Genomic DNA, 19,553 nt, shown 5'->3' with positions numbered 1-19,553 from the left:
TCTGAAATAGCTATGATCTAATAACATTAATTGACTCTCGTTGAACTCGTAAATGGTTGATTGCATTAGATCATTCCAATCATGAATTCTGCATCTTATAAATCATATTTGTGTCTAAAGGATCTACAAATAAAAATAATAAGGTATGTGTTATTATAAAAATTATAGAAAAAATTGTTTAAAATATGTACTTACATTTATCTATATTACTTACTGATAAAAAACGATCGAGTGCGCTAAGCGATCTGATATTATGTAGATTGTTATTTCATAAATATTGCTATTTTCTTGTAATTTTGCAATTTTATTAATTTGTATAACCTTTCGTTTGTGTAACTGTATTAAAACTGAACGACATAATGAATTAGGTCAACAGGTGGTGTTATTACTTAATACATTTAAACATAACCAACTAGTAATATATTTTCCAAATAAAATATTTCATATCTCAATATCTTTTCTTATTTATAGATAATAGTTGTTGTAAGGTAAGATTACTGTGGTTGTTCAAAAATTATTTTTTGCATATAAATTTTTATTTCTAATATTATTATCTATTATTAGCATTGATATTTCGAAACAATTAGAACAATTTATTAAATGGTAAAGGATAATAAAAGAAGTTTTTTTGTTAAATGTTAAGGAAGAACTATCTTTATTTATTATTATTTTTATATATATTATAGAGAGGTTAAGCGCCTTGTCTTTACAATAAGGAATTATAAAACATAGTTTTATATCTAGAAAGTGTAAACGAATTATCTTAACGCGATGTTTAATATGTAGTTTTAGCATTCTGTCTGCCAGGTACTGAGTGAAAATGTTTGTATTATACGCTGTAGAATTATATACGATATGCTTAATAGTATTCCTCAATAGAATCTTTGAAAAGTAAATAGAGATCTATTTGAGAGTTCTGTTATGTGGATAAAATACAATTGTATCGCTAATTTTAGTATTTCATTATAAATATCATAAAATTTATAAATAGGAGCTTTGAGTTTTGGAAATTGGAATGTGAATTTTAGAGAAATCAAACACAAATTTCAATTTCTTATAAACTAGATTAAAAACTGACTTTGCCACGAATTTTATAGAAACCTAATCCATTTCTGTTATGTACTAAGGCACCTACACCAAAGTAGTTTTCTATAATAATAAGACCATTTCTTATAATGCAGTCTGATGGCAAAAAATCTTTAATCAATGACTGTAAACCTTCAACATTAAACCTTGCTTTCTCTGCTTCTGATCCTACAAATGGCATCAAAGTTTTACAAGTAACTAATTGATATAATTGCACAAATAAAGTAAATTTACCTTTGTACCAAAATAATGGATGACTAGCATAAGTAAGCCATGGTATATCCTTTGCAAATGGATTCCATTTCTTAGTTAATGGTACTGGATTGCCTTTATTCCACATCAGTCTTATCCCAGACATGTGTCTTTTTCTGGAAAGTCAATTTTAATTTTATACAGTAATTACAAATGAACTACTATTACAATTACTATTATACATATAGCAATATTTAAAAATAAATATATATATATACTTGAAATTAGACAAAAAAAATAAGTATTACATTATTTACCAAAGCAACAGTCTGCAAGCATAAATGTGAATATTAACTAAACGAACTAAACAGTTCTATTATATAATTTGCATTTCACTTAAAATGAAATTATTTGAAGGTGCCTACATGTATTTAACACATACGAGAACGATAATACTATTAACAGAAATCAATAAAAATGGAACAAAACATTCTTTTTTTCTAAAAAAATAATTGTCTCTGTTCTACGTAATAGTTCAGTGTACCTAGGTTCAAACTGTGCAAAATCTGTACAAGAGACAAGAGTAGACCACTCTTGACGGCCTGCGTAATGAAATATTGATGATACACCCTCTGCCAATCCACTTAATCGTCTAAAAATCGTTCATAAATTTGTAAACAATACAAACTAACTGTGATCCATTTTTTCACCTATAATTAGATGGTAATTTTTTATTTTGAGAACGTCACGATGATACTTACGGTGCTAAGGACGAAGGAGGATAAACTAGTTCGCCCGAGACGAGCGTATCAATTTGCAACAAAGGTATCCGATTGTACTCTAATATCTTTAAGGAAATGAAGTCATACTTTATCGAATAAATAGCTTTTTTTGAAAGTATGACTAATCTTTCTTTCTCAATATCCCACAGACTTATTCTACAAATATGTCCTAATATTAATCATCATATTATATAATAATAAAACAAGATTTATATACATTAAGTCTCCTACTCTGTCAACAGCCAGCTTCCAATAATATCCTTTTCCTCTTCATTTATTAAACTCTCTTGACAATCTTTTAGCGCTCTGTCAACAACTTCGTTTCTATCAGAGAAAAAAGAGTGAATATCTATATGTTTGAAAGGGATATTAGACAAATCCTTCGATGATGGAACTTCACTTGAAGTATATGTCTCATTCTCTCTGTTCTTCTTTGCAGTATCAGCTCCTTTTAACAATTACAGAAAATGCTTTTAACACGTTAATCTCATTAAGATATCAAATAGAAAAACATTTTGACTCCCAATATGCAAAATACCAACCAACAGGAACAGTGTTTTGACTATTCAACTCATTGACATCGAGTTCTTTGGTGATTTCTAGCGTAGCTGTTTCAAAATTTCCCGCGGGTGCTTCATCGAAATACGTTTCATCCATCGTTTATAGGTTATGGTTCTCCTATCTGATCAAAAAATTCCGTTGTTTTTCGTTGTTCACGATATCAGAGTTAGATAATTCTTGGTATATGGCAAAAACAATATTTTCTTTCGACTAACGACTTTTGTAATGTTAATAAAACGTATATATCCGATAAATTCTCAGAAACAGTTTGACATTTCAAGTATTCACGAAAGGCGCCATATTTATGAAATTTATCATTGATAACGTTATCAAGAGATAGCAAAGAATTTGTTATTATGATTTCTGTATTTTAAAGAATGATAATGTTGCTCATATTTAAAAAATGAGTGGAAAAATATTCCAAGGCTCTCAAATATTTTTATAAATTATTATATATCTAGACTGCAGATTTTTATGCATTTATAGGAAATTTGAAAGTGTAAAATTCTATAAAATGCAGTATAATATGCATTATAATATGACAAAATATATAAAATATCTGAAGTATAGTGCTTTCTATAACACCTGGTAGTTAGAATAATTTTATATCTAGATTCTATGTTTTTAATCATACAATCAGAAATATGAATTTGCATAAAAACCCACAGTTTACTGACAACAAAAAACAGCGATTATCGAACAAAATAGGAGTTCTTTATTAAATATCATTGACAACGTGAAAATCCCAAGGTATAACAAATCTAGACAATCGTTGTATATAATTAATTTATACATTGCTAATACGTCAATTCTTATTCGTTTAATTATACATTTATATATATACATATACTCGAACTGTACAAAACATCAGCCTTATAAAAATCAAATCTGTATAGAGCTGATGATTTTGAATTTTACAATGTCTGTACAAGTTTTGTTTTTAAACTACCTTCTCTTTTACCTTATATTTTACACTCATAGTATTAGAAGAAGAATATTAATACTTGGTTAGTGATATTATCATGTTACATTTTTACAACAAGCTACATAAAAAATATATAGTCACAAACAGAAAATAGTCTGCAAGATATCAAACTCATTAATGTAGAAAATAAATATCCTATACTATCGTAAAAACTTTGGTTGTCGTTAGCTTTCCCTTCTTTTATTCAGTAATAAGTAGATTTGCCCCAAATAGATACCTTAATTATATCTTACACGCATATTATATATATATATATTTGGGTTGGCAACTAAGCGATTGCGGATTTTGTTAATACCACCTAATGACAAAACCCGCAATCACTTAGTTGCCAATCCAATATATATTTATGTATATATACTTACACATTCTATAAAAAAAATCTTGCATTTTTCTTAAGACTTCCTGCTGATCTCCTACTTGTACGTTAGTATATAAAATGTGTATGTATGTGTAAATGTGTATATGTACTGTCTGTGCGATAATCAAATGTCTTCCTTCAAAGAATATTGTCTGAATTGATCTTACATTTGAATCTTGTGAATGCTGCATTGCAAAAATGGTACTTTGCGTCAGTCTTACAATCAAATTAGTTTTAAGCGTAATAAGACATCATTATGTGCACTATTGGAAAAAGAGAACGAGACAAGAAGAAAAAGAAGAAGAAACGAAACAAGAAATACACAAGAAAACCGGGAATTGACTAGCGTACGAAATATAGATCACTAACAAGAAGTTTGGATCACTTGTCTATTTTATTAATATTCAATTATTAGCTAATTTTTTACCATTTCGGAATTAATACTTTTCGAGTTGAGAAACAGTTTTTGAATTGATTAAAAATTGTTAATTTTCCTATGAAAACCTCTACATTCTTGTAAACGTGTGATTCCAAACTTATGTTCGAACACAAAGTAAGAAATATTCGAATATGGCCGTTCGCAACTATTTATAGTACTGTACATCGTCTAACATATTATCCGACGAGGAAAGAGTCAAGCTACGTTCCTCGTGCATTCCTTTAGCGTAATTAATTTGCTGCGATACCTGTAACAAATTTGAAATAATATAAATGTATTAATACTAATCATGAAATTTATTATACTAACCCTTTTAGCCACTTCCTCGTTATCACATCGAACTTTAGGTCTCCTTAGGAGTTCTGGACCGTCTATATTAACGGCTATCGTCGAATCAGATCTAGATATCAATTCAATATAATATAAAGTGACACCGTTGCTTTCTAGTTTATGCATCGGTTGGCAATATAATAAATCTGCTAGGCTGACTTCGGTTACAACCCCTTTGGTGCCACCGGAAATCACACGGACTCTTTCGTTAGAAACGAGAACTCTTAGATTCTCCGTTCCACTACGTAAACACTCGTACGCCACAAATAATTCTGAATAATTATGTTCATTTATTATGTACAGAAATTCTTGGCCTTCTGCTTGTTGACGATTGTAAGGTGGTAACAGACCAGCGGAACCGCTAGCCACTCGAGGAGGTCTATCACGTTTTGGTATTGTACGATGAGCACTAAATATATCATACGAAATTATAAGTATTATTAATAATTATTAAATATAATTTAAAGTACACTTGCCTTCTACTGGTTTCTCTTACAGCAGTGGCAGTTTCTGTGGCAAGATCTAGAACTCCTACAACAGGTTTCGTGATGGTTCCAACAACTCCTTTACCAAACCCAGCGAAAAAGCCCTGAAATCATTTGTTAACATTTAATTAATTGTTGCAATCAATTGTAATGAATTTTAAAAAAACGTACGGGAAATCCTTCGTTTGTTGCTCCATCATAGGTTTGTTTGAAGATGCTAGTTACTCCTCCAAGTAGTCCAAAACCGAAACCCTTTAATCCGGCTACCAAATGGTCACTACTGCCTGCTGTATTAGCTCGAATTCTCTGTCTAGCTTCCTCGTGTCTTTCATCCATTATGACTCTTCCTAGTCCATCGGAAAGAGATTCTGTTACTTTGGCAGCGGAGTTTGATATACCGTGTGTAACATTTTTCACTAAAGTTTTCACGCTTCCTTCGTAGATTAAACCAGAAACTCCTTCTGTGACGTCGTTTACAAAGCCTAGAGGGTTGCCTAAAAAGTCCACGGATCCTAATATTACTGCAGCTTGCCATTTTAATTCCTGAAATAAAATTTATTGTAATAGGGAAATGAAAGTAAATTAACAAATAAAGAATATTTATAATCGTACATCTTTGTAATGTTTTATAATGGAATGTACTAAGAATTGAGTACTCTCAAAAGGATGCTTCTTAATAAATGGCTCCAATTCAATAGTGGCATCTTCAAACTTGATTAATGTTAAACCTAACTGTCTTTTTATAATCTGAAGCTGACGTGGCAGTTTTGTTGTAGTGAGTACACTTAATTTTATCTGAAAAAACATATTATGTGAAATATTTTTCGCTTCATTAGAAATTTCGATTAATAAAACCAACCTGACTGGGAACGATCTTTAAAGCTCCAAAATAGTATCGTTTAGCATGTGCAGCAGATACTTCGGAAATGAACCTCTGAGCTTTGAAATCGTTTTCGTCCATAGGTACCTCTAATTCCGATCTTCCCGCCCCGACAAAAGCAACCAACTTCAATATCAATTTCTCTTCCAAATGTATGCAAAGTGGCTTGATGCTCACTACCACGTGCTTGTATATTTCTGCATTCTGATTCCTTGACTTCAGTTTCTCCGCAACTATGTGTATAGCTGGCCTGTGCTCACTCTCAACTCGGGTGGATCGTGTTACATAAAGAACAGAAGTACATTGTGCTTCAAACAACTGATTATCAATCTGTATATCTTCCATGCTCAAGTCTAGAGTAGTATTGATAGGAGTTTGAACCAGTTCCAAAGAGATACCAGCTAAACGAACAAACAATAGCTCCTCAACTGGTCTTCGAGAAACAATTGATAGTCCTAAGCCAGCTGTTAAATTGACTTTCAATTCCAATTCTTTGGAATTGACTTTCTCTGCATCACTATTTATCTGTGTTGGTCGGTGGCTGATTGCAATATGCGACCAATCACGTTCTTCCAATAAAGCGAACGTTTTCTTCTGCAAAAGAAAGTGAGAAAGTGAGTATTGGTATCATTAAGATACTCCCAGTATTCATACCCTTTCTTTGATATCTAACACTTGGAGCACTCTTGTTGGGCCATCAGTAGTTACCGTAACAGATAAAAAGCCAGATCCTGGCCTTAGCTTCTGTCGACCAACACACTGTTCAATTGGGGGAGGATTGGTGTGCATTTGAGGGCCTAATACTGCTTCACTCCCTAAAAAAACAAATAGAAACTGCATGTATTGAACATTTCTGCGCGGATCGAGTAGCTGTATAAAGAATTTGAAGTTAAAATATTATTTCATGCATTTTGTTATTGATGAACTTAGCGTTAATGAAATAAAAAAACAAGCGACAGTTTGAACGCTTAAGATAGTTATAATTCTGACTTTAATGTATGCTCCGAATCTATACGTACACATTTGCCAACGGGCGACACTGCCGCCTGCAACATTATCATTATGAGTTTAAGATTCACGAAAATAACATAATTCAGAGAATAAACGGGGAAAACAGCTGGAAATTCCAAATTAATTGAATGTAAGAAAAACAAACGTTGATTTGTAACTATACATTTACAGCCACTTCACTTAAACCGAGGTACTTAGTAATATTCCACTTTAGTTTTAGTGGTAAACATAATGGATGAAACATCCTTTTAATCAAATGATATCTCAATTTACGTGGCATAATAATACCGATTCAATAAGCAAGTGAAAGCTATGGCAAATAAAATGGAAGAACATATGGTAATGAATAGAACAAAATTTATGTATAAAATGGATTACAAAAGCAAAATACTTTTACTGTTTTACAATTCTACAATTTTTCCAAAGTTTTTACAATTCTAACTGTACGTTCTATTCTGAATATAAAACGTTTACATAAGAATGATAAAACAATTGATAAAAACACCCCTGACTAAGGAATAATACAAGGAATAATATAATAATTCAATAACCATAATATTTCAAACCTTCGTGTAATCCCATGAATCCATCTTTCGACTGTACACACATATTCTTATGTGCACAACATAATCGTCCATCATCGGTGAATCGCCAAGTTTGCGTAGATCTCCTTCGGGGATCAGGTTTCCTTAAAGCAAGAGCACAATAGGTGAATGGTTGAGGTGCAGTGCCTGCTATATCCAACACTAACACTGTTTCTGGAGCCCTTGAATGTTTATCTCTGGGTGGACTAGATCCTATTCGTAAAAAAAATCATTTTAAGGTATAAAATTAACAAAAACATTTCTTTTAGGGTACCTTCGTGTTGCAATTGACCATCTCCAGTCATTCTCCATAACTGAGATCTAGCACCGTATTGCTTTCTCCGCAAAGCAACCCATCCACCAGGACCAGCTTCTAAAACTAGTCTTTGTGTTTCAATATCTAGGGGGTCTAGACCACTCTCTCCAGTCCCGAGATCGCAATCATTTTTAAAAGTACCTGTTTTCAAGAAATAATGAGATCCATAAAAGAAGAATGATTTAGTATCCTACAGAAAAAGGTGAATTACCCGTGAAGGCAATGTAAATGAAGTTCTCATAAGTTAGAACCCTGCCCTCTCCAAGTACATTCAAATCGTATGTAGCTGTCACACCTCCAGGTGCAGTGAGAACTAAAGCAGCAGCCTCTATGGATTCATCCAATGCATATGGGACAGAGGAGTGCGGTCTGACTGTCCATTGCAAGTTGTCGTGCACGGTAACCTACAAAAATATTCTTGAAAATAATTTCTAATTAATTCAGTCAAGTGGTATAACTTATGATAACGGTGCTTGAAGCGTATTTGGTACAGAATGTCTTGGTTAATCACCTGATTCACTACCAACGGCACCTCTGAAAAATTGTCCACTCTTATAGGTGGTGGCATAGTATCTGCATCAGTAAACACTATAAAGTATGTACTCTCTTGCAACACCACGTCTGCTCGAAGAAAATACATCTTTCCTGTTGAATCTCTGATATTAATTGTCAATGAGTAATTGTCATCCAGTCTGATACCACCTGACCACATGCAATTTTTAACATCCACATTACGAACACATAAGAGTAAATCTTTGTCAAGACGTGGCCAATGAAATGCCATATGGCAATTGGACATGATTTTAATATATGTGGATTGAGCATCTGGATGACTCTGAAAGTGGGAAACGATGGAAAACTATTGTATATCACAATAAATTTCTTGTTATTACTTACAATCGTTGTGGTGAAACATTTCTGGGCTAGTTCTAGAGTAGAACTTGATTTATTGTGCAGCTGATATCTAGGAGATAATGTGACCACAGTTGTAGCTCTGTATTTCCCTCTAGCTATCCTAGTAGCGACACTAATTAAATATACTATGTCAGGCCTGCCATCACGAAGAGATATTCTAAGACGATGTACCTGAAGATATAAAAATCAATTTGAATATTTCTTATATTTAATGATATTTATTTAATATTTACGGACTTGTATTCCGGGTTGCAAATGAAAATGTTGAGACCACTGTGGAATTCCCTGGGGATGCACTGAAGTACCGACTCTCACTGACATAGTCCTGCTAGCTTCTTCATCACTAAAAGAAAATAACAAAGGAGCTACCATCCTGGCTTTTTCGTTTTCTTCAAATTGTCCGGCTGCCTCTATCCCAACTCCTTCTTGTCTGAACACCAGTGGTAGACCAGTTTTATTTATAATCCAATATGGTGCAGTAATGTTAATATGTATAGCAGAGCCTTTCTCTATGTTAACAGCTGCGTGGAGATATAATATTCTTCCACAAGAATCTGTCAGCCGCAGACGAGCAGTGAAAGAGTTGGTATTTGGTGGCAACAACATCTATATGAAGTAGATCTTAAATATCAATAAGACATTAAAAAATTAATAAAGAAGGTTTATTTACCGTGCCTGATCCAGAGTATCCATCTAACTGCACTGTAATTTCTAGCTGCTCTTCAACATTTACAGTATGTAAATCCGCACTGTCACCGGGTAGAATTCTACCATTTTCTGTACTAATCTCATATAACAATTCGTGAGGCAATAGATTGGTTAATGTGAGAGGAGCCATCACTGTTATAGTGTGTGCTGGTAGCATTTGACTCATATCCAATGGATAATTATCCCTCATCACTGCTATGCTCATTCTACAAAACAGATTGATTTAAAAACGTATATTAAATCATTCATTTCCGTGTATAATTCGGGACGTACCTAAATATATTGTTGTGATTAGCCCTACAAGCGATACGATTTTCTATAACTTCTAATGGTTTCTTAACTATGGTCCAATCTATTGTTTCTGTACAGTATTGAAACAAATTGTTCAAGTTGATAGGTTTTAAGCACATTTGTACACCGGTGTGCGTTAGGGGAACCGATATCGTGGATTGGGCAGGTACTTGAAGAATTCTGTCACTAGTAGATGAAGTTAAAAGCTGATCTAAAAGAAAAGGATATGAAAATTGGAATTCAATAATTAACTTCATTTCATATAAGCAACTTACATCCATATTGATTCAAAGTTTTTTCCATCTTGATTTCCACTGTGTGTTTTAATTTATTGGATATTTGTAAAGCTGATCTAACAGTTACTAATTTTCTAGCTGATCCTTCTAATTCGACAGCGAATACTATTCTAGCTTTCGGCGTTAATATCTGAAACTAAAAGTAATCATTTAGATATAGGAAGGTATAAATGGGCTGCAGTCAAAATAAATAATCTTAAGCAATGAAATAAAAATGAACTTTACATACTAGTGTTGTATCTATCTGTATATCGGTAATATTTGCACTAGCATGACGAAAATATATCCCAACACGATCGACAGTGACAGGATCTACAGGTCTCCACCCATCTACCAACACTGTAATCTGATGTCTCCTGACAGTATGCGTGGCATGATGTCTCAATTTACCTCTTCCTTCAAAAGTAAATGGAACAGTGTCACCTGGAAGAACTTCAAGCCACGTATCATCCTTCTGAAAGTCATTTTGGGCCTTAAAATTCTGTCCCACATTCTTGGTATCGTCCGCAGTAGCAATAATCGTTTTGAACCACAATTTACAACCAGTTTCATTCCTTAATGCAAAAGGAATGAAAGGCATTCGACGTCGATATCCTTGCCCATTGCTTGCCTTAGTCACATTAACTTCCTTACTGGAAGTAGAGTAGAAATCCTGCATCCAATTGTTCTTAACTAACTCTATCAACTCTATTAGCGTTGAAGTTATGTTAACATCAACAGAATCTTGAGAGTTAACAGACATCTGCAGCCTCTTTGCATTGAAAGAATTAGTTAACATCTGCTCCCATTGAACGGTAGCACACCATGGTTCAATGAAGGGCTCCCAGCCACTGAGAACTCTATTATAATAATCAATGCTGAAAGTAGTAGATACTATACCAGGTCCCATGCGTTCTTGTCTCAAATTAAGATCTTGTAAGGAAATTTCCAGTAATGGTACGTCAGCATCTCTACAATCATCTATAATGCATATTCTTGCACACGATATTTGAATTTCAAAAGTGTGAAAAACGGATTCGTTGTTTGTACTGATGTCTGAATTAGGTACTGCATGTTGCGTTAACCACAAAGCTGCTTCATCCAATTGCCCATTACAGAGATCCAAAGCAGCTCTACAATCAGCATCTGTAAACCCCAGGGCTGTCAATTTTTGTACTTGCCTCTCAGTGGGTGTCAATGCTTCACTGGAGCGTTGTTTAGCTACTAGAGTCTGTTTTGGTAGAGAACTGAGCATTCTAGAGAACATAGTCACATCATGGTAACTTAATCTTACGCACAGAGGTTGCAATTGTATTTCAAGACATTTGTCTACTGACAAATCCAAACTGGCTCCAACTGGATCTATTATAGATAATGCAGTCTCTTCTTCTAGCCCTAAGACACAGGAAAAGAGTTCGCAATGGGACAGATTACAAGAAAGAGGCTTTTCACCTTCTTGAGGGGCAGATCTATAAGAAAGAACAGCTGTGTTTTTCAGAATAACGGCGTTCGTATCGCGAATCGACGTATCCTCTACAATAACTAATTCTGAATCAGTGATATTAATCTTTAATTCGAATGGTATTGCAGACAAAGCATTACTGTCGTTTTCTTGGCTGTTTTCGGTGATTATTTGAGCAGTTCCAAGAATGGGTCCTGGTTCTACAGAATTCAAAATCAGGAAATCTCTTACAGCCTCCCACCAGTCTAGTATAGCAGTTAGACGCATGCTGTGGACCAAAATAGTCGTGGCCGCGTTTGCTTTACGCCTTCTGTGATGCACCTCAGCCTGAACACGATTTTCATTATTTGAATTTCTCAGAGGCTGTAAAATACTTGTGAAAACATTAGATTGTTTGTTAGCAGGCTCATCCTGAAACCTCATGTCCATAATTAGTATTTCCTGAGATACTAAATCAATATCCTGTGATCCATCGCTCAATGAATCCAATGTCAATCTGGATTTTATGAAATTAATACAAGCTAATGCTGCAATATTATGATTTGGATGCAGCTTAACAGTAACATTTACCAATTCTAACGTTATGCACGATTTTTTCCAGATTTTCCCCTTGTTGTCCATGCTAACTATGGAATACTCAACAGTTTCGTTCAGATCTTGCATGAATTGTCGCAAGTCATCCAAATTTTCGCCAATATTGTAAGAAAGTAAACCTCGAATCAACATATACTGAGCAGGATCCAAAGCACAATCCATTGTGGATAGTGTTCCATGAATGCTCAAATCTGGGATTTCTCTACTAATATAAGTGTCCAAGTTTCTTTCGATACGTAATTTCAAATGGCACATTTCAGTGAGCAAGGATGATCCAAGTTTCTTGATATAAAAACCACCAACAAGCAGATTATCCATATTGCCATCCTGATCATCATCACACTTAATTCGTTTGGCTGCATAGACGTCCATATTAACAAGTTCAAGGAACATTATGTCCAGCATGCATTTATCTATCACTTCTGAAGTTTCGAATCGATTATGTGCGGTGAGCTCTCCCAAATCCAGCAATAACATCTCATCTGACCTAGAACTAACTGGCAATAGAATTACTGGTGCACCTGCTTCTAATTCTAAAGATAATCTTATGCTTCTCTTGTTAGTATCGATTATAGCGCCAACGCCAGCTCTCAGATTAGCCATAATGGTCCAAAGTTGAGAAAAATGGCCAATGAACGCTTGAAGTTCTGCCACGAATCTTTGTGTGTGTACATAATGGACAGCAGACATCTCTAGTTTTAATTGGGCATCATAAGGTCGTTTTTCAGAATCAACATAGCTGGAATACTGAAAATTCAGAGCTTTCCGTCCAGATGAAAGGAACCTCTCTCTATAAAACCTTCCATGCGGTGTTAAGTCTAGCAAAGACATCGATCCCAAGGATCCTGACACCTTCGTCTTCCCATTTGCTTTCAAAATGTGCATGTTTGCATTAGATACATTGGCTTTAGCAATTTCCCTCTCAGATTGTATCAAAACCAGCGTTAAAGACCTAACTTCTATCTCAGTTTCTGATCGTAGAGGCAGATTATCCGCCTTGTCCAATTGATCTGTGCCACTGGACGTTTGATGCATTGCAACTTTAGGACTGCTTTCTGAGGGACCAGCAAACCCAAAGAAATCAAATACCACCATCCAGGATTCGACATTAATGACCAAGTCCAAACAATTAAAATCCACTGTGACAAGTTTTTGATGAAACTGATTTTTCGTTGGCAGATCACAGTCTGGTTCTGTTATGGTAATGCTCATTAGTACCAAATTCTCTTCACTGGTTGATGCACCAGGAGACGGAGGTGGAGTATTTGGCGTGTTTGCCAAAGAAACCGGTTTTCTGCGCCAGTGAGCAGGAATTGTCCCATATAAGGTATCAGTTTCTAATCTGTCAGGTAAACTTCCTCGCCCAAATTCGCTTCTAATTTGTTGTACAAAGGCGAAATCAGGACAAGACTTAGAGACACCAGCTAAAAGTTTGGCACGAGTCGGAGCTGACGATTGCATCATGTATCTATGCCTGGAGCCAATAGGACAAAGAAGGTCCTCCATCAAAAGGGATCGTAGAGCAACTTGAATAGTGGATTCATTTTTTTGCAATTTCTCATATTTGGCCACAAAATCCCTCATGGACAATTCAACTAATGGCTGTTCCAAAAGTCCCTGTTTGAGTTCTATACCTAGAGTTGGCAGTTCAAATAAAACTTTGATGGAGAGATCAAGTTTATCAGAATAATTTGGTTCTTTGTTCATTGCTTGAGACTTTTGAACAACGGGTACAGATACTGGCATGGAGAAAAGTCTATTAGTAGTATCTAATAACTGTTCATATTGCTCTCGAGATAGGGAGACTTTCAGTGGTGTCATTACAACTCCATGGACTTGGACAATAGGACTACTGAAAAATTCATTGTCAAGAAAGAAACTCGGGCTTTGTGCTAATGCATTCTCCTTTTCAACCACGACTTTTAATACAGTATCATGCAAAATTGGCTTGCCTGATTCTTTGCAACAGTATATTTCTTCGGCTCTTAGAGGGAGATTACTATGAACTTGTCCCACGTTAGCAGATATTTCCAAAGAGTACAAATTCATTTCCCTAACTTCTAGAGTTAATTTGTGTTTCGCCATGGAACCTTGATGAGGTTCATGTTGCAAGGACATAGTGCCAAGATGTGCAACGAAAACTTGTCTACTGTGAGACGAACGCGGAATTACCAAAACAGGGCTATCCAACAGGATATCTAATTTCAAAGACAAACTTCCTGAATTTTCCAAATCCACAGACAAACTTGGTAAACGTCTACGAGGTGGAATGGACCAATCCTCTGCGTTTACTAAGCCTATGGCCATATCTGTAGCAGCTGCGCTAATCTGCCGTGCAAGCTTACTCAAATACTGTTTAAACTCATCAGCACAAGAACGTAACTCTGACAATAAATGAGGAGCGTGGGTATACCAAACGCTACCAATACGAATTGTTAGATCTATTAAGGTTTCCATTCCATCTTGCTGTTGTGCACAAGGTTTGGTACATCGATTGGCGGAAAACCGTAAAGCTTCTGGCTGATTAGGCAGACCAGGAAAATGTTCTAATGGATGTTGAGATGGATCAGCTATTGGGTCTCTTCCAACACTGACGATTCTTTGGTGCGTTTTACCGGTTGGTGTTTGATCCAAGATTTGTAAACCTCCAAGTGAACCAGAGATAGAAGCGTTTACTGCCAAAGTAGCTTGTATGCGAGCGTCACACATCGTAGCTGTGGCAATTTTCTGACCAACCAAGTGATTATCCTGTATCACTGCCCTTAAGAGAAGCACATTCAGTCTATGGAAATCAAAGGTTACTTCTGTCCTGGTGGAAACCTTTGGCTCCATAGTTTGGCTTGAGAGGGATTCTTGTCTCTCAATGTATCCTGGTTTCATCTTTCTTTGAGAAGGGAATATCCTTTTAAAGAATCCCATTAGTTCTACAATGGTTTCCTGATTAGCAATAATATCCAAGTTGTTGAACTGAATATTGGCTACTCTCAAAATCTCTAATGTATCATATACTAAAGTTAATTCAACTACTATCAAAGCTTCAGAATCCATTTTCTCCAATTCGATTAAAGAATTACTCCTAGGTGATTGCGGATTCTTCGCTTTGCTTGCTAGATTAGACAAAGCATTGGTCAAAGCAACTGGAGAAGTCAGTCTCCTTGGCATATTGGGATCAGGAGAACCAGGAGAGACTGGAGAAACAGGAGATGTTGGTTCCGAATCTCTTAAGCTCCCAGAAATACTGTCCATCCCTACGTGTTTGTGACTGGCTACTAATAATTCAAAATCAGGACCAAATTCCTGAAGAGCATCGACGAGAAGCAAACCATGGACAGATAGGGAAACATTGATATCTGCAGACCTTTTGCTAAAACCGGCTCGGACTCCAGAGACCTGGAGTTCTGCAACACTACGGCCTCTAGATTGCAACTCGAAAGTCATCTGATCAATAATGAATTGAACCATAACTGCGTGGCTTAAAGATTTGTCTAGGCTCTCTTCTTTCTTAGGACTCTCTGGTTCTATACTGATTACATCAGCCTGAGAAATTCCTGTGGATTTCGAGAAGCTAGATAATAAATTATACATCAGTCTAATTGCCTCCACCTTCTGTTCATTAACATGAACCACCAGTCTAGGCAGATTCCCAGACACAGTCACGGATGGCAAATTCGGATCAGAGGAAGCAAACACTCTTCGTTCAATTTGCAAAGATATGTTGAAACGTTCCAGAACGTGCAAGCTAGACATCCCCCTGGTTCGTATGTGTTTCCAATTGTCTTTCACTTTCCCTACGAGAATCTGCAAATCCACCAGATCGATAGTATAGTGGTCGTACAGCTTCTGATGCAATGCTGTCTCAGAAATGATCGGGAAGTCTTGTATGGAACCATTTTCTTGACTTCCAGGCGGTGTCGAACAAGGTGTCTCGAATCTTTCATCTTCATCGTCGCTATTTAGTTCAGGAGAGTTCGATTTAATGATTACTTCGTTATTTTGTACGTTATTCGACAAGTGGAGCTTTCCGAAATCTACAACAACCACCGCAGCATTGGAATCGGTAAAATTCTCAACTAGTAGAATTTGTGGTGCTGATATATTGAACTGCAAATCCCAGGAGGACCGATATACCAAATCTCCATCTAAAATCTGTTCCCAGTTCTTGATGAGCTGTCTTCGAGTTCGTCGCTTCATTGCTTGAAACCTTTGATTGGTCGATGATCTATGTGGTTTGCATATAAAGTCTATAAGCCAATGTATTACTGTAGGGTTGTAAACTACATCTAATGACTTTGAATTCACTTGTAGCAAATGATCAGCATTTAAATGCAATGGTCTTTTTTCGTAAGTCATTTCAAAGAGTTGTTGAGGTGATTGATTGGTTAACTTTTCTGAAGAACCACGTACTCTAGAGGTTATTGTGGGAATTATTTGAGGCTGCACCAAAATCGGGAATGTGGAATTCTCTGTGAGATAATCGTGAAGATACAAGGCTCCCAAACTGATAAAGAATTTGTGAGATCCATATCTGGGTCTCGAATCGTAACTCAAGTTTACTCGTTCGAATTGTAGCTCTATAACCGCTTTCGTATTCTTGCCATCGTTCTTCATTGTACAAAGGGAAAAAGCGCCTTTAGATAAAGCAAAATTGAACTGTCCAAACACTGTATCTCGACGTAACAAGGTGTCATCATCTATAGTGTCTGCCAAAACATCCAAAAGCTCTCCATCAAATGTAGAGGATGTACTTTGAGTGTTCGTGTTTGAACTCTTTGAATACCAGCCCCACCACTGTGGAAACCACTGCTCCAACATTCCTCTAGGTTGTGGTACATTTACATCAGAATTTTGAGGTAGTTTTGGAGGTTTAACTCTATACATTGCTACTTCTCTCAGTACTCTCAATTCATCGAAACTTCGTTCCTGTTCTATCCTTTCTTTTAACTGTTTGATATCTGGAGGTAAGATACTAGTTGGTGTTCCTATAAAATGACACTGATGAGTATCAAGAAGCAATGAAATGGTAGGTTCCCATAATTTTTCTTAAATACCTAGCAATTTAACATAACTCTCTACATATAAAATGTTCTCATTGCCTCTTTGAAGGATATCTTTCCATGATGGTTTAGGTTTCAGAGCGTCTTTTCCGAGGTGACATCTTGCTGCATACTTCCACCACTCCCTTGGAGCAGCAGACACACTAAGCAGTGGACGGCAACATCTCTGTTGCTTACGACGTTCTATATCTTTCAATTCTCTTATACATTTAACTATTTGATCGTATTGTACCTAAGAGAAAGTCATTTGCAATATAAGGACTCTAAATAGTGAAAGCAGATATATAGTCGTAAACTTACATCTGTGAGACATAATGGGACATCATCTAATAAAAGATCAACAACCATTCTAGGTTTATTTGTGGATCTCAACGGTCGTTCAGACCTATCTCTCTTGATATGAGCTCTTGCATTAACAGGTAATAAGATGTGGTTCTTTACTATATTGTTTGACTCGCTCATGGCAATCTGAGAATGAAAATAATTTCAAAATTATTGGCTAATTTATTTTAATTAATTGAGCTAGGTATATAAAAACCAATATATACAGCTAAATCACCGAGATTAAGAGACCCAAGAAATTCATCTTTTTTCATGTGATTCCAATAAATAGAAAGCCTGTCAAGTTCCATGAGCTTGAAAGAAGCATCTGTGAGATTCCAGGATGTAGAACCAGGTATCCAACTAGCATCACAACTTTGTGCAGTTAGAGCTCCTATAGTTACACCAAGTGTAACACCAGTACCTATTAATCACAATTATTTTTCAGTAATATATTTACCATTACTTTATTTATCTTATTGAATAAGAAAACTTTTTTCACCATCTGACAATGTCACACCATCTTCATATCTTATGTGAACATCCTTAATATTGAGCTGTAAATTTTCAATAATATTTGTGATCAAAGAGGTGCCATAATTTACCCAGGAACTGTAACTGGTGGCATAATAACCAGGATCTCGTTCTATGTCTGTTCTCCATCTTGCTTCTAATGAATCTAATCGACTCAACTTATATTCTAAAATTGCCTGCTCTTCAGTTTCACTATCAAACTATAAATACAATTATCTATAAACACATATAACTGAATATACACTGCAGGGAAATCACAGATCATATACCTCATCCAAACTGATTGGCCCAGCTACCAAATAAAGTTGCTCTATCACTATAACCCATGAAGCTGTTCTTATTTGACGAACAGGTACTTGTAATCTTACTTTACCAATAAATCCTGCTTTTATTTCCACTGGTAATCCAATATGACGCAAGGCCTCTTTCTTTAATGGTAAATTCTCTAATTCAACTTCACCTAAAATAAGATATTTTCATTTTACTATTAAACTTCATTGAGTGAATACTATTAAATTTCAATGTACGCTTAAGGAGATTTGATTTGAAACTAAATAATCCTATCTAACAAGCAGTGATATAATGTACAACTAATTCTAAATTTTTAAATAATATAAGGGAAGTAGTATCAGCGAGGTATTTCAATAAAAATCGATTCTAATATTACATGAATACAATTAAGAAGGAAAACATAACCTTACCAGAGAGTAATGCGATGCTCAATTGATGGGTATTTAAATTTTCCACATATTTCCCGAGATAATTATTTAACATCCAGGCAACGAGTCCTTCCAACATTTTGAAGGATTGTAAAGTTCCTTAACAGCTACAAGGACCAACTTATATACAAAAGCAGGCATAAGTATAGTCTGTATAGGTTATATTCGTCAAAGTTTCGTTCAAATTTTCGAAACTCACGATGTAATAGCGATTATGGGTCGTACGATCGGCGAGATGTAGCTCTGAACGAGCAAAAGTAACATTTTTTATATCGAAATACTATTTCTTTTATTACGAAAGCCACGAGATCTCCCGTTAACAATACAGATCATATGAAAGAAGCTTCATCGATCGTGAACACCATCGTGCCCAATTTCGACGTCTCGTTAAAAACTTTGAAACTTGCGATTATTTATAACAAAACGCAACATTTTTCTATAATGTAAAATTCTGATCAAGTTGCAAACTATGTAGGAGGGGGAACAATGTTACGTATATTATTAGTAGAATGTATAAATATTTAAGCAATTATAGGTAATTTAAATACGAAATATATATTAAATATTTATAGTAAACTACTCATTATACTATTCAGAAGATAAAAAACACACAAATATAAATTTGTATACATGAAATTATATTTGTATACATTAAATACATTAACATTCAT

At 35.2% G+C, this 19,553-nt stretch overlaps 2 protein-coding genes and 1 long non-coding RNA gene across 6 annotated transcripts; 1 reads left to right on the top strand and 2 right to left on the bottom strand.

Moving 5' to 3' along the window:
* The first annotated feature begins 3 nt into the window (after positions 1-3).
* On the top strand, positions 4-2,178 carry LOC125386571. Its single transcript, XR_007226845.1, has 2 exons — positions 4-143; positions 2,020-2,178. It is a non-coding gene; the product is annotated as an uncharacterized LOC125386571 (long non-coding RNA).
* Positions 639-2,945, bottom strand: LOC100643787 (tumor protein p63-regulated gene 1-like protein). Of its 2 annotated transcripts, XM_012317625.3 has the most exons (6): positions 2,603-2,945; positions 2,292-2,508; positions 2,040-2,216; positions 1,823-1,930; positions 1,321-1,454; positions 639-1,254 (listed from the first exon to the last, which is right to left on the bottom strand). In XM_012317625.3, the coding sequence occupies exons 1-6, from the start codon at positions 2,715-2,717 to the stop codon at positions 1,067-1,069; spliced, it is 939 nt and encodes a 312-aa protein (XP_012173015.1). In that variant the 5' UTR covers positions 2,718-2,945; the 3' UTR covers positions 639-1,066. The 2 variants fall into 2 exon arrangements, with proteins under 2 accessions (XP_012173015.1, XP_012173016.1); XM_012317626.3 differs by lacking the exon at positions 1,823-1,930 and having other exon boundaries at positions 2,603-2,944.
* Positions 2,946-3,313: 368 nt separating this feature from the next.
* Positions 3,314-19,312, bottom strand: LOC100649192 (vacuolar protein sorting-associated protein 13D). 3 transcript variants are annotated; one of them, XM_012317622.3, is made up of 25 exons: positions 19,082-19,312; positions 18,865-19,002; positions 18,433-18,623; positions 18,132-18,363; positions 17,857-18,053; positions 17,609-17,776; positions 17,303-17,540; positions 10,449-17,233; positions 10,199-10,355; positions 9,906-10,134; positions 9,595-9,838; positions 9,162-9,530; positions 8,907-9,095; positions 8,521-8,844; positions 8,221-8,413; positions 7,968-8,150; positions 7,676-7,906; positions 7,118-7,144; positions 6,753-6,913; positions 6,078-6,692; positions 5,831-6,013; positions 5,390-5,761; positions 5,210-5,322; positions 4,713-5,142; positions 3,314-4,650 (listed from the first exon to the last, which is right to left on the bottom strand). In XM_012317622.3, the coding sequence occupies exons 2-25, from the start codon at positions 18,959-18,961 to the stop codon at positions 4,549-4,551; spliced, it is 12,030 nt and encodes a 4,009-aa protein (XP_012173012.1). In that variant the 5' UTR covers positions 18,962-19,002; positions 19,082-19,312; the 3' UTR covers positions 3,314-4,548. The 3 variants fall into 3 exon arrangements, with proteins under 3 accessions (XP_012173012.1, XP_003401844.1, XP_048269352.1); XM_003401796.4 differs by lacking the exon at positions 7,118-7,144 and having other exon boundaries at positions 18,865-19,312; XM_048413395.1 differs by lacking the exons at positions 18,132-18,363; positions 18,433-18,623; positions 18,865-19,002; positions 19,082-19,312 and having other exon boundaries at positions 17,868-18,028.
* Between the last annotated feature and the right edge of the window lie 241 nt (positions 19,313-19,553).

The sequence above is a fragment of the Bombus terrestris genome, chromosome 16 (assembly GCF_910591885.1).
Source record: "Bombus terrestris chromosome 16, iyBomTerr1.2, whole genome shotgun sequence".
NCBI classification, from domain to species: Eukaryota; Metazoa; Arthropoda; class Insecta; order Hymenoptera; family Apidae; genus Bombus; species Bombus terrestris.
This window is presented reverse-complemented; position numbering and strand designations above follow the sequence as displayed.

Bases quoted from the DNA above. Each gene is read 5' to 3' on its own strand.
- LOC100643787 (XM_012317625.3), bottom strand. From the start codon at position 2,717: ATGGATGAAACGTATTTCGATGAAGCACCCGCGGGAAATTTTGAAACA. The intron at 1,931-2,039 runs GTAAGTATCATC...AACGATTTTTAG, and splicing joins CCTCCTTCGTCCTTAGCACC to ACGATTAAGTGGATTGGCAG. The intron at 1,455-1,822 runs GTACACTGAACT...TTGACTTTCCAG, and splicing joins TTTGCACAGTTTGAACCTAG to AAAAAGACACATGTCTGGGA.
- LOC100649192 (XM_012317622.3), bottom strand. From the start codon at position 18,961: ATGTTGGAAGGACTCGTTGCCTGGATGTTAAATAATTATCTCGGGAAA. The intron at 10,356-10,448 runs GTATGTAAAGTT...GATTACTTTTAG, and splicing joins TACAGATAGATACAACACTA to TTTCAGATATTAACGCCGAA. The intron at 8,845-8,906 runs GTAAGTAATAAC...TCCCACTTTCAG, and splicing joins AATGTTTCACCACAACGATT to AGTCATCCAGATGCTCAATC.